Below are 13,556 nucleotides of genomic sequence, written 5' to 3'. Positions count from 1 at the left end.
AGGTAGATATATACATGAAGGCAGGGTAAAGTGACTAGGCATCAGGATAGATAATAATAAGGTATTTGAGGTAGATATATACATGAAGGCAGGGTAAAGTGACTAGGCATCAGGACAGATAATAATAAGGTATTTGAGGTAGATATATACATGAAGGCAGGGTAAAGTGACTAGGCATCAGGATAGATAATAATAAGGTATTTGAGGTAGATATATACATGAAGGCAGGGTAAAGTGACTAGGCATCAGGATAGATAATTATAAGGTATTTGAGGTAGATATGTACATGAAGGCAGGGTAAAGTGACTAGGCATCAGGATAGACAATAATAAGGTATTTGAGGTAGATATGTACATGAAGGCAGGGTAAAGTGACTAGGCATCAGGATAGATAATAATAAGGTATTTGAGGTAGATATGTACATGAAGGCAGGGTAAAGTGACTAGGCATCAGGATAGATAATAATAAGGTATTTGAGGTAGATATGTACATGAAGGCAGGGTAAAGTGACTAGGCATCAGGATAGATAATAATACGGTATTTGAGGTAGATATGTACATGAAGGCAGGGTAAAGTGACTAGGCATCAGGATAGATAATAATAAGGTATTTGAGGTAGATATGTACATGAAGGCAGGGTAAAGTGACTAGGCATCAGGATAGATAATAATAAGGTATTTGAGGTAGATATGTACATGAAGGCAGGGTAAAGTGACTAGGTGTCACACCCTGGCTCTGGGACTCTATTTGTTGAGCCAGGGTGTGTTCATTCTATGTGGTTTATTTCTATGTTGGGGGTTCTAGTTTGTTGTTTTCTATGTTTGCCTGAGTGACTCCCAATCAGAGGCAACGAGTGTCAGCTGTTGGCTGGTTGTCTCTGATTGGGAGCCATATTTAAACTGTAAGTTTTCCCTTTGTGTTTGTGGGTTTTTGTTCCGTGTTTCGGTCATTGATACCGTGGACTTCACGAGTCGTTTCTTGTTTTGTATTGTTGAAACTTTAACTAATTAAAGTATGTTTGTTCATCACGCTGCGCCTTGGTCTCTCCCTGACGATCGTGACACTAGGCATCAGGATAGATAATAATAAGGTGTTTGGGGTAGGTATGTACATAAAGGCAGGGTAAAGTGACTAGGCATCAGGATAGATAATAATAAGGTATTTGAGGTAGATATGTACATGAAGGCAGGGTAAAGTGACTAGGCATCAGGATAGATAATAATACGGTATTTGAGGTAGATATGTACATGAAGGCAGGGTAAAGTGACTAGGCATCAGGATAGATAATAATAAGGTATTTGAGGTAGATATGTACATGAAGGCAGGGTAAAGTGACTAGGCATCAGGATAGATAATAATAAGGTATTTGAGGTAGATATGTACATGAAGGCAGGGTAAAGTGACTAGGTGTCACACCCTGGCTCTGGGACTCTATTTGTTGAGCCAGGGTGTGTTCATTCTATGTGGTTTATTTCTATGTTGGGGGTTCTAGTTTGTTGTTTTCTATGTTTGCCTGAGTGACTCCCAATCAGAGGCAACGAGTGTCAGCTGTTGGCTGGTTGTCTCTGATTGGGAGCCATATTTAAACTGTAAGTTTTCCCTTTGTGTTTGTGGGTTTTTGTTCCGTGTTTCGGTCATTGATACCGTGGACTTCACGAGTCGTTTCTTGTTTTGTATTGTTGAAACTTTAACTAATTAAAGTATGTTTGTTCATCACGCTGCGCCTTGGTCTCTCCCTGACGATCGTGACACTAGGCATCAGGATAGATAATAATAAGGTGTTTGGGGTAGGTATGTACATAAAGGCAGGGTAAAGTGACTAGGCATCAGGATATATAATAATAAGGTATTTGAGGTAGATATGTACATGAAGGCAGGGTAAAGTGACTAGGCATCAGAATAGATAATAATAAGGTATTTGAGGTAGATATATACATAAAGGCAGGGTAAAGTGACTAGGCATCAGGATAGATAATAATAAGGTATTTGAGGTATATATGTACATGAAGGCAGGGTAAAGTGACTAGGCATCAGGATAGATAATAATAAGGTATTTGACGTAGATATGTACATGAAGGCAGGGTAAAGTGACTAGGCCTCAGAATAGATAAATAAAAAATAAAGAACAGTAGCAGCATATGATGAGTGTAAAAGTGTGTGTGAGTGTATGTAGGGTATGTGAATGTGTATGGGTTTTGTGTGGGAGTGACAGTGTAGTATTAGTGAGTGAGTGAGTGTATATAGTGTGTTTATGTAGTCTAGTAAGTGTGTTTATACAGTCTAGTGAGTGTGTATATAGTGTGTTTATACAGTCTAGTGAGTGTGTATATAGTGTGTATTTATAGTCTAGTGAGTGTGTATATAGTGTGTATATATAGTATAGTGAGTGTGTATAGTGTGTATATATAGTATAGTGAGTGTGTATATAGTGTGTATATATAGTATAGTGAGTGTGTATATAGTGTGTATATATAGTCTAGTGAGTGTGTATATAGTGTGTATATATAGTATAGTGAGTGTGTATATAGTGTGTATATATATTCTAGTGAGTGTGTATATAGTGTGTATATATAGTCTAGTGAGTGTGTATATAGTGTGTATATATAGTATAGTGAGTGTGTATTTAGTGTATATATAGTGTGTATATATAGTATAGTGAGTGTATATATAGTGTGTATATATAGTCTAGTGAGTGTGTATATAGTGTGTATATATAGTCTAGTGAGTGTGTATATAGTGTGTATATATAGTCTAGTGAGTTTGTATTTAGTGTATATATAGTGTGTATATATAGTCTAGTGAGTGTATATATAGTGTGTATATATAGTCTAGTGAGTGTATATATAGTGTGTATATATAGTATAGTGAGTGTGTATATAGTGTGTATATATAGTCTAGTGAGTGTGTATTTAGTGTATATATAGTGTGTATATATAGTCTAGTGAGTGTATATATAGTGTGTATATATAGTCTAGTGAGTGTGTATATAGTGTGTATATATAGTCTAGTGAGTGTGCACAGGGTCAGTGCAAGACAGAGCCAGTGCAGATAGGTTGGGTACAATTCATTGACTATTTAGCAGTCTGTCTATTTAGCAGTCTTATAGCTTAGGGGTAGAAGCTGTTTCGGAGCCTGTTGGTCCGAGACCCGATGCTCCGGTACCGTTTGCTGTCTTGGAGCCTGTTGGTCCAATATCCGATGCTCCGGTACCGTTTGCGTGATGGTAGCAGAGTGAACAGTCAGTCTATGGCTTGGGTGGCTTCTTAGAAACGATTGATCCTCTGTGGCTAAAATATGCTCTCTGCTGTATTTTAAACATAGACAGCAGGCTATGGAACCCGTTCCCGCCAACCCCCCCAAAAATCTGACTATGTTTTGAGATAGTAAGTCATTATTATGAGATAGTAAGTTATTATTATGAGATAGTAAGTCATTATTATGAGATAGTAAGTCATTATTATGAGATAGTACGTCATTATTATGAGATAGTAAGTCATTATTATGAGATAGTAAGTCATTATTATGAGATAGTAAGTCATTATTATGAGATAGTAAGTCATTATTATGAGACAGTAAGTCATTATTATGAGATAGTAAGTCATTATTATGAGATAGTAAGTCATTATTATGAGACAGTAAGTCATTATTATGAGACAGCAAGTCATTATTATGAGATAGTAAGTCATTATTATGAGATAGTAAGTCATTATTATGAGACAGTAAGTCATTATTATGAGATAGTAAGTCATTATTATGAGACAGTAAGTCATTATTATGAGATAGTAAGTCATTATTATGAGACAGTAAGTCATTATTATGAGATAGTAAGTCATTATTATGAGATAGTAAGTCATTATTACGAGACAGTAAGTCATTATTATGAGACAGTAAGTCATTATTATGAGATAGTAAGTCATTATTATGAGATAGTAAGTCATTATTATGAGATAGTAAGTCATTATTATGAGACTAAGTCATTATTATGTGATATTAAGTCATTATTTTGAAATAGTAAGTCATTATTATGTGATAGTAAGTCATTATTATGAGATAGTAAGTCATTATTATGAGATAGTAAGTCATTATTATGAGACTAAGTCATTATTATGTGATATTAAGTCATTATTTTGAAATAGTAAGTAATAATTATGAGATAGTAAGTCTGGATCACCGACATTGAATAGTCCTGCAGCTCTACCCCTATATTAATAATTTAAAAGTCCAAAAATTGATTTACGAATCCCAGATTGTCCCTTTAAATTGATTTAATTGAATAATATTTGATGTCAACCAAATGTCATCAAACAGGCACAAACTCACATCAACAAAACTCTCCAGTCCATTATTAATATGGAACAATATCACCACAAACTCTCTCTCTCACACGCATATGCACGCACACACACACACACACACACACACACACACACACACACACACACACACACACACACACACACACACACACGCATGCACACACACACACACACACACAAAATGTGTGATTGACTATAGGATATACAGTGCATTCGGAAAGTATTCAGACCCCTTGACTTTTTCCACATTTTGTTACGTTACAGCCTTATTCTAAAATGGATTAAATAAATAAAAATCCTCAGGAATCTACACACAATACCCCATAATGACAAAGGAAAACAGGTTTTTAGAAATGTTTGCAAATGTATTTATTTTTTTTTACCCAGGAATACCTTATTTACATAAGTATTCAGACCCTTTGCTATGAGACTTGAAATTGAGCTCAGGTGCATCCTGATTCCATTGATCATCATTGAGATGTTTCTACTTCATTGGAGTGCACCTGTGGTAAATTCAATTGATTGGACATGGTTTGGAAAGGCACACACCTGTCTATATAAGGTCCCACAGTTGACAGTGCATGTCAGAGCAAAAACCAAGCCATGAGGTCGAAGGAATTGTCCATAGAGCTCCGAGACAGGATTGTGTCGAGGCACAGATCTGGGGAAGGGTACCAAAAAATGTCTGCAGCATTGAAGGTCCCCAAGAACACAGTGGCCTCCATCATTCTGAAATGGAAGGTTTGGAACCACCAAGACTCTTCCTAGAGATGGCGGCCAAACTGAGCAATCGGGGGAGATGGGCCTTGGTCAGGGAGGTGACCAAGAACCCGATGGTCACTCTGGCAGAGCTCTAGAGTTCCTCTATGAAGATGGGAGAACCTTCCAGAAGGACAACCATCTCTGCAGCACTCCACCAATCACTCCTCAGTAAAAGTCACATGACAGCCCACTTGGAGTTTGCCAAAAGGCACCTAAAGACTCTCAGGCCATAAGAAACAAGATTCTCTGGTCTGATGAAACCAAGATTGAACTATTTGGCCTGAATACCAAGCTTCACGTCTGGAGGAAACCTGGCACCATCCCTACAGGGAAGCATGGTGGTGGCAGCATCATGCTGTGGGGATATTTTTCAGTGGCAGGGACTGGGAGACTAGTCAGGATCGATGCAAAGATGAACGGAGCAAAGTACAGAGAGATCCTTGATGAAAACCTGCTCCAGAGGGCTCAGGACCTCAGACTGGGGCGAAGGTTAACCTTCCAACAGGACAATGACCCTAAGTACACAGTCAAGACAACGCAGGAATGGCTTCGGGACAAGTCTCTGAATGTCCTTGGGTGGCCCAGCCAGAGCCCGGACTTGAACCCGATCGAACGTCTGGAGAGACCTGAAAATAGCTGTGCAGCAACGCTCCCCATCCAACCTGACAGAGCTTGGGAGGATCTGCAGAGAAGAATGGGAGAAACTCCCCAAATACAGGTGTGCCAAGCTTGTAGCGTCATACCCAAGAAGACTTGAGGCTGTAATCGCTGCCAAAGGTGCTTCAACAAAGTACTGAGTAAAGGGTCTGAATACTGATGTAAATGTGACATTTTTAAAATTTTCCTTTTTATGGCGAACATTTCTAAAAACCAGTTTTTGCTTTTATTTTGTACCTTTATTTAACTAGGCAAGTCAGTTAAGAACAAATTCTTATTTACAATGACGGCCTACACCGGCCAAACCCGGACGACACTGGGCCAATTGTGCACCGCCCTATGGGATTCCCAATCACGGCCGGTTGTGATACATCCTGGAATCGAACCAGGGGGGTCTGTAGTGACGCCTCAAGCACTGAGATGCAGTGCCTTAGACCGTTGCGCAACTCGGGAGCCCAGCTTTGTCATTATGGGGTATTGTGTGTAGATTGATGAGGGAAAAAAAACAATTTAATCAGTTTTAGAATAAGGCCGCAACCTAACAAAGTGTTTAAAATGTCATGGGGTCTGAATACTTTCCGAAGGCACTGTACATAAGGTTATCCTTGAAAGTTGAGGAGGGCCTGATGTAAAGTTCACAATGGATTCATGTGATAAAGATCGACTAAACATATCTCATAATTATGACTTATTATCTCATAATGACTCCCTATTTCATAATAATGACTTACTATCTCATAATAATGATTTACTATTTCATAATAATGACTTACTATTTCATAATAATGACTTACTGTCTCATAATAATGGTTTACTATTTCATAATTATGACTTAGGCTACTATCTCATAACTCATAGTCAGATTTATTTATTTTTGCTGTCAGGAACGAGCTTACATTGCGGGCTACTGTGGTTGGATAAAAAAAAAAAACTACTGGGGACAGTTGTGGCAGGATTTGGGTTGATTTGGGTTTACGTTTTGATGGTGCTGCAGTAGACCTAGGCTATGTTTTCATATTTAATTGGTGGCCCTCACTCTCCCCCACCCAAAAACGCAATTTTAGATAAAGACTGTTCAAAAGGCTGCAAATTGTTATAGGCTATTCACCAATTTTAAACCGACCTTTTATTAAATAACTGTGAGTTTAATATGGGCCGACATGTTCTGGTGATTAAATTGTGCATACCGAGTAGACTTTTGCCTTTTCCCCTTTCCCCAACCTCTGAAAGACGTTACCGCAGCTGTTGGGTGTGTGCTTGCGCTCCGTACAGCACCGCGACCACCCCCGAGACCGGCTAAACTTCACCACATCTGGTTTTACCAGGCGCATGCGCCTTTGGAATAAAGTAAACTTTCGTGGGAGTGTGCTTTGTGTATCATAAGGGGCAAGTTTTATGCAATGGGCTATTGCATTGACTCAACACTTGCTGAGGTTACAAGGGCTAGTGTACATAGTCATAGGATATTAAGAAATACTGTCGGTGACAAGGGCTCTGTGATTTCCTGTATTTCGTAGGAAGGCTATATTAAAGTTGTGCTGTGTACGTTGTGACATCTTGCTCCTCAACCTTGCAGATGTGCGGATCGTGTTTAGTCTACTCACTAGGCCTGCTGTTCATGTGCTAGAATAAAACGCGTGTCATTTCGCTTGATAGGTTTGCTTTGCGGGCCACAACGACACCGTTGAACTTGACAATGAAGGAGAAAACACGCCATCGCGCTAAGATCCACTGGATATCAACAGCAGTAACAGCTGGAGTAATTCTGCTGAGTTTGTTTGCATGGTCTTGTCATGCAGAAGAAGCGTCTTGCCACGGAGCTTACGATTTATACTTTGTTTTAGATAGGTAAGTAAAACTTTTGTATCACATCTGTATCACAGGAGTAGCTGCTTATGTTTAGGGTTACAAAACACAACGTAGCTACAGTGCTACGTAACAGTCAATAACAATGTGGCCACAAAGTAACAACAATGTCACATTTACCAAGTCACAATGACTAGAAAAATAAAATAAATCCTATATGTTTTCTCCGTTAGTTTCAGCAGCTGAAAAATGTTAAATTGGTTAGTTCTGGTTGCCTGCTTATATGATATAATGCCAGCCTAAATGTGCAACTTATCAGCTTTGATTTAATCACCAGTTTATGCCAGGCCTATGCCACAATGACATCAGGCTATATTGGATACACTGTTAAGGTCTGTCTAACCATTATAACAGGAAGCTACAGAGACAAAACTTTGGGGTCGTAGCCTAAATCTAACCCTCGGGTTGAACCCAAATCCCTTGTTTGCCATAAATGAGGTTTACTAACTTGTAACATAAGGAGAGTTCTTTCCAGTTCAGCAAGAGTTTAGACACAGCTGAAGTTCTGTGATACATACCAAACTATAGCAGGAAGCAGACTTGATACAACAGATTGACCTGGGTTCAAATCCCGGTCTCCTGCTCATCAGAAGACTAAGTTAGCTCGCTGAGCAAAGGGCCTAGGCATTAGTTTGGAGAGCTAACACAAGTATTCAGGTCTCAGGCAAAGTTATAAGTCACTTAAGTAGTTTGTCGAACCACCTTTGTTACAGTTTACTATGAAGATAACTTTAAAGCTCTGATTTCATCACCAGTTTATGCCAGGCCTATGCCACAATGACATCAGGCTATATTGGATACACTGTTAAGGTCTGTCTAACCATTATAACAGGAAGCTACAGAGACAAAACTTTGGGGTCGTAGCCTATATCTAACCCTCGGGTTGAACCCAAATCCCTTGTTTGCCATAAATGAGGTTTACTAACTTGTAACATAAGGAGAGTTCTTTCCAGTTCAGCAAGAGTTTAGACACAGCTGAAGTTCTGTGATACATACGAATCTGTAGCAGGAAGCAGACTTGATACAACACGTTTTTTGACTTCAATTCTTTTTCTTTCCCAACTTGGCTCAATGCCATGTTTTCTGTCCCAGTTTCAAACCCTCTATATACTCCTCCCCTTCCTGTCCCAGTTTCAAACCCTCTGTCTACTCCTCCCCTTCCTGTCCCAGTTTCAAACCCTCTGTCTACTCCTCCCCTTCCTGTCCCTGTTTCAAACCCTCTATATACTCCTCCCCTTCCTGTCCCAGTTTCAAACCCTCTATATACTCCTCCCCTTCCTGTTCCAGTTTCAAACCCTCTTTCTACTCCTCCCCTTCCTGTCCCAGTTTCAAACCCTCTGTATACTCCTCCCCTTCCTGTCCCAGTTTCAAACCCTCTATATACTCCTCCCCTTCCTGTCCCAGTTTCAAACCCTCTATATACTCCTCCCCTTCCTGTCCCAGTTTCAAACCCTCTGTCTACTCCTCCCCTTCCTGTCCCAGTTTCAAACCCTCTATATACTCCTCCCCTTCCTGTCCCAGTTTCAAACCCTCTGTATACTCCTCCCCTTCCTGTCCTAGTTAGAAAATGACAGGAAGATGGAGATGCTCTGTGAAAGATGGTGGAAGGATCTTTTCATGTTATAATGTTCTGTGCGCATACATTGAATTGTAATTATTAGTTTAATTTCCACAGTGTCGTTATCAAATTTTACTCCCTGACTGTGTTCACATTGGTCACTTTGACTAACACAGGGTACGGGATGCCAGGGGCTGAGGTGTGAGACAAGCACACTCCAATGTCACCCGCCGTTGACTGTTACAGTCACATTTGTATCTGGTTGATAACAATGATAACAACATCTATCAGTCATATTGTAGCAAGGAAGTGAGTTGACCAACAAGTACACCAGGGAGTAGACCAGGGAAGTGGACCAGGGACGTACACTAGGAAGTAGACCAGGGAAGTTGATAAAAATTGTCTGCTGAATGACAAATATATATTATCTGAAATCATTGGTTTAGAACACATTCAGCGGACTCATGTTATGCTCAGTCAGTAGCACACTTCAACGTTAAACCGTATTTTGAATCTCTTTGTGTTATCAGTACAGTAACCAGCACCAACGCCATCACTGTAGTCAGCAAGTCAGCTGTTGGTCTACATATAGTTCTGTGTGACTCAGTTGGTAAACTAACAACACCAGGGTCTGTAGCCTATTGTAAATTGTTTTGGTTTAGCTAAATGGTATTTTATACTGAATATATGAACTGTGTTTTCTCTGTTGCAGGTCGGGAAGTGTTTCTAACGACTGGGGTGAAATCTATGCTTTCGTGAAGAACCTTACTGACCGATTTGTGAGGTGAGCATTTTTTCCCAAACATGGTAAATGTATGTTATACAAATTACTTGCGGTCTGGGAAAGGGACTGTAGTTTGGATATGTTTGTTGAAATGGAACCTGAGGCCACCTTGGACACATTCTGTTTTTACAATATAACAGTGGATATTCTTATAACCGACTTTTGTCCAGCATAAAAACACTAATCAAGTTCATCCCAGTCCATTAACCAATACAGCCCTGAATATTTACCAACTATCGTAGAAGGAAGTCCAACCTGTCCAACTGTTACATTAATACAAGCAAGTGGAGAAAGGGGATAAAAAGTCATTCAAATGGACTTATTTTGACTGTTATTAGAAAATAACCTAACCAGGTAAAACTCTGGACGCAATCTCAATTGCACTCCACACTGCCCTTTCCCACCTGGAAAAAAGGAACACCAATGTGAGAATGCTGTTCATTGACTACAGCTCAGTGTTCAACGCCATAGTGCCCACAAAAGCTCATCACTAAGCTAAGGACCCTGGGACTAAACACCTCCCTCTGCAACTGGATCCTGGAATTTCTGATGGGCCGCCCCCAGGTGGTAAGGGTAGGTAACAACACATCTTCCTCGGCTGATCCTCAACACGGGGGCCCCTCAGGGGTGCGTGCTTAATCCCCTCCTGTACTCCCTGTTCACCCATGACTGCGTGGCCAAGCACGACTCCAACACCATCATTAAGTTTGCTGACGACACAACGGTGGTAGGGCTGATCACCGACAACGATGAGACAGCCTATAGGGAGGAGGTCAGAGACCTGGCAGTGTGGTGCCAGGACAACAACCTCTCCCTCAACGTGATCAAGACAAAGGAGCTGATCGTGGACTACAGGAAAAGGAGGGTCGAACACACCCCCATTCACATGTAGTGGAGCGGGTCGAGAGCTTCAAGATCCTTGGTGTCCACATCACCAACAAACTATCATGGTCCAAACACACCAAGACATTCTTGAAGAGGGCACGACAATGCCTATTCCCCCTCAGGAGACTGAAAAAAGCATCCTGACCGGTTGCATCACCGCCTGGAATGGGAACTGCTTGGCATCCGACCGTAAGGCGCTACAGAGGGTAGTGCGTACTGCCCAGTACATCACTTGGGCCAAGCTATTGAAAAACAGCCCCAGACCATTATTCCTCCTCCACCAAACTTGACAGTTGGCACTATGCATTCGGGCAGGTAGCGTTCTCCTGGCATCCGCCAAACCCAGATTCGTCCATCGGACTGCCAGATGGTGAAGCATGATTCATCACTCCAGTGAACGCATTTCCACTGCTCCAGAGTCCAATGGTGGCGAGCTTTACACTACTCCAGCCGACGCTTGGCATTGCGCATGGTGATCTTAGGCTTGTGTGCGGCTGCTCGGCCATGGAAACCATTTCATGAAGCTCCCAACGAACAGTTATTGTGCTGACGTTGCTTCCAGAGGCAGTTTGGAACTCGGTAGTGAGTGTTGCAACCGAGGACAGATGATTTTTACTCTCTACGCGCTTCAGCTCTTGGCGGTTCCGTTCTGTGAGCTTGTGTGGCCTACCACTTCGCGTCTGAGCTCCTAGACATTCCCACTTCACAATAACAACACTTACAGTTGACCGGGGCAACTCTAGCAGGGCAGAAATGTGACACACTGACTTGTTGGAAAAGGTGGCATCCCTATGACGGTGCCACGTTGAAAGTCACTGAGCTCTTCAGTAAGGGCCGTTCTACTGCCAGTGTTTGTCTATGGAGATTGCATGGCTGTGTGCTCGATATTATACACCTGTCAGCAACAGGTGTGGCTGAAATAGCCAAAAACATTAATTTGAAGGGGTGTCCACATATTTTAGTATATATAGTGTATTACCTCAATTACCTGGACTAACCTGTATCCCCGCTCATTGACTCAGTACCAGTACCCCCTGTATATAGCCTCATTATTGTTCTTTTATTATGTACTTTTTAAAAATGTTTTACTTTATTATATTTTCTTAACTCTAATTTTCTTAAAACTGCATTGTTGGTTAAGGGCATGTAAGTAAGCATTTCACTGTAAGGGCATGTATAAGTAAGCATTTCACCTGTTGTATTCGGCGCATGTGACAAATAAAAAATTGATTTGATTATATGGTATGAAGTGTTTAATCTGTAGTAAAAAGGTTTAATGTGGGCAATGATGGGACCAGAGTTTTCTTTTACCCCCTTTTTCGTGGTATCCAATTGGTAGTTACAGACTTTTCCCATCGCTGCAACTCCCGTACGATCTTGGGAGACGCGAAGGTCGAGAGCCGTGCGTCCTCTGAAACACAACCCAACCGAGCTGCACTGCTTCTTGACACAATTCCCCCTTAACCCAGAAGCACCAATGTGTCAGAGGAAACACTGCACCCGGCCCGCCACAGGAGTCACTAGTGTGCAATGGGACAAGAACATCCCTGCCGGCCAAACCCTCCCCTAACCTGGACGACGCTGGGCCAATTGTGCTCCACCCAATGGGTCTCCCGGTCGTGGCCGGCTGCGACAGAGCCTGGATTCGAACCAGGATCTCTAGTGGCACAGCTAGCACTGTGATGCAGTGCCTTAGACCACCGCGCCACTCGGGAGGCCCCGGACCAGAGTGTTTTCTAATCAGGCCATATGGTTTTAAAAAAAACACCTTGCCTTTCGGAGGATGAAAAAACCTGTCAAACTGCAGCAACCTTGTACTTGTTCATATGAATTATATTTTAAAAGAAGGACTATTGGGTTTCCTATACAGACACAGAGAAAGCAACATGATTGGACAATAAAACTCACAGGCCAGAGCTAGCTTTATGCAGGTCTGCATCATGTAGTCAACTGTAGGCCTAATACATTTTTGGATAAAATCTATCCTAGTCAGTCCAAGTTTGAATATAAACCAAATTTGATCCCATTCACATTTTCTCACAAACAAATGGGCAATAAACACACAAGGTTACTGCTTTGTTTACGCACTACTCAGTCATGTTTACCACGGCGCATAGCAGGCTAGACCAGCGATTCTCAACTGGTGGGTTTTGAAGTAAAAAAATAAAAAAAATAATAATAATAAAATATAAAAAGTACCAGTCTGAACATAACACCGGTGCATCAGTATAAGTAATATAATACATCCATCGGTTTAAGCTTCTGCGGTGGAAGGTGGCCGAGCTACGGCGGTGTTCGTCAGACCATGAGACATCCCGAAGGTGGCCGAGCTACGGCGGTGTTGGTCAGACCATGAGACATCCCGAAGGTGGCCGAGCTACGGCGGTGTTGGTCAGACCATGAGACATCCCGAAGGTGGCCGAGCTACAGCGGTGTTCGTCAGACCATGAGAAATCCCGAAGGTGGCCGAGCTACGGCGGTGTTCGTCAGACCATGAGACATCCCGAAGGTGGCCGAGCTACGGCGGTGTTCGTCAGACCATGAGACATCCCGAAGGTGGCCGAGCTACAGCGGTGTCCGTCAGACCATGAGACATCCCGAAGGTGGCCGAGCTACGGCGGTGTTCGTCAGACCATGAGACATCCTGAAGGTGGCCGAGCTACAGCGGTGTCCGTCAGACCATGAGACATCCCGAAGGTGGCCGAGCTACGGCGGTGTTCGTCAGACCA

General features: G+C 41.8%; 1 protein-coding gene across 1 annotated transcript in view; it reads left to right on the top strand.

Annotated features, from left to right (window-relative positions):
- The first annotated feature begins 7,106 nt into the window (after positions 1-7,106).
- LOC311122223 (anthrax toxin receptor 2-like) overlaps positions 7,107-13,556 on the top strand; it is an 80,131-nt gene continuing 73,681 nt past the window's right edge. Inside the window, exons 1-2 of the mRNA XM_084196609.1 lie at positions 7,107-7,582; positions 9,871-9,942. Of these exons, the coding sequence (XP_084052735.1) occupies positions 7,431-7,582; positions 9,871-9,942 (224 nt within the window). The 5' untranslated portion in view covers positions 7,107-7,430. The remainder of the gene's footprint in view (positions 7,583-9,870; positions 9,943-13,556) is intronic.

Source organism: Coregonus lavaretus (genome assembly GCF_964263955.1).
Source record: "Coregonus lavaretus genome assembly, contig: HAP1_SCAFFOLD_633, whole genome shotgun sequence".
Lineage (NCBI taxonomy): Eukaryota > Metazoa > Chordata > Actinopteri > Salmoniformes > Salmonidae > Coregonus > Coregonus lavaretus.
The sequence above is the reverse complement of the archived record's forward strand: the minus strand, read 5'-3'. Positions and strand labels throughout refer to the sequence as shown.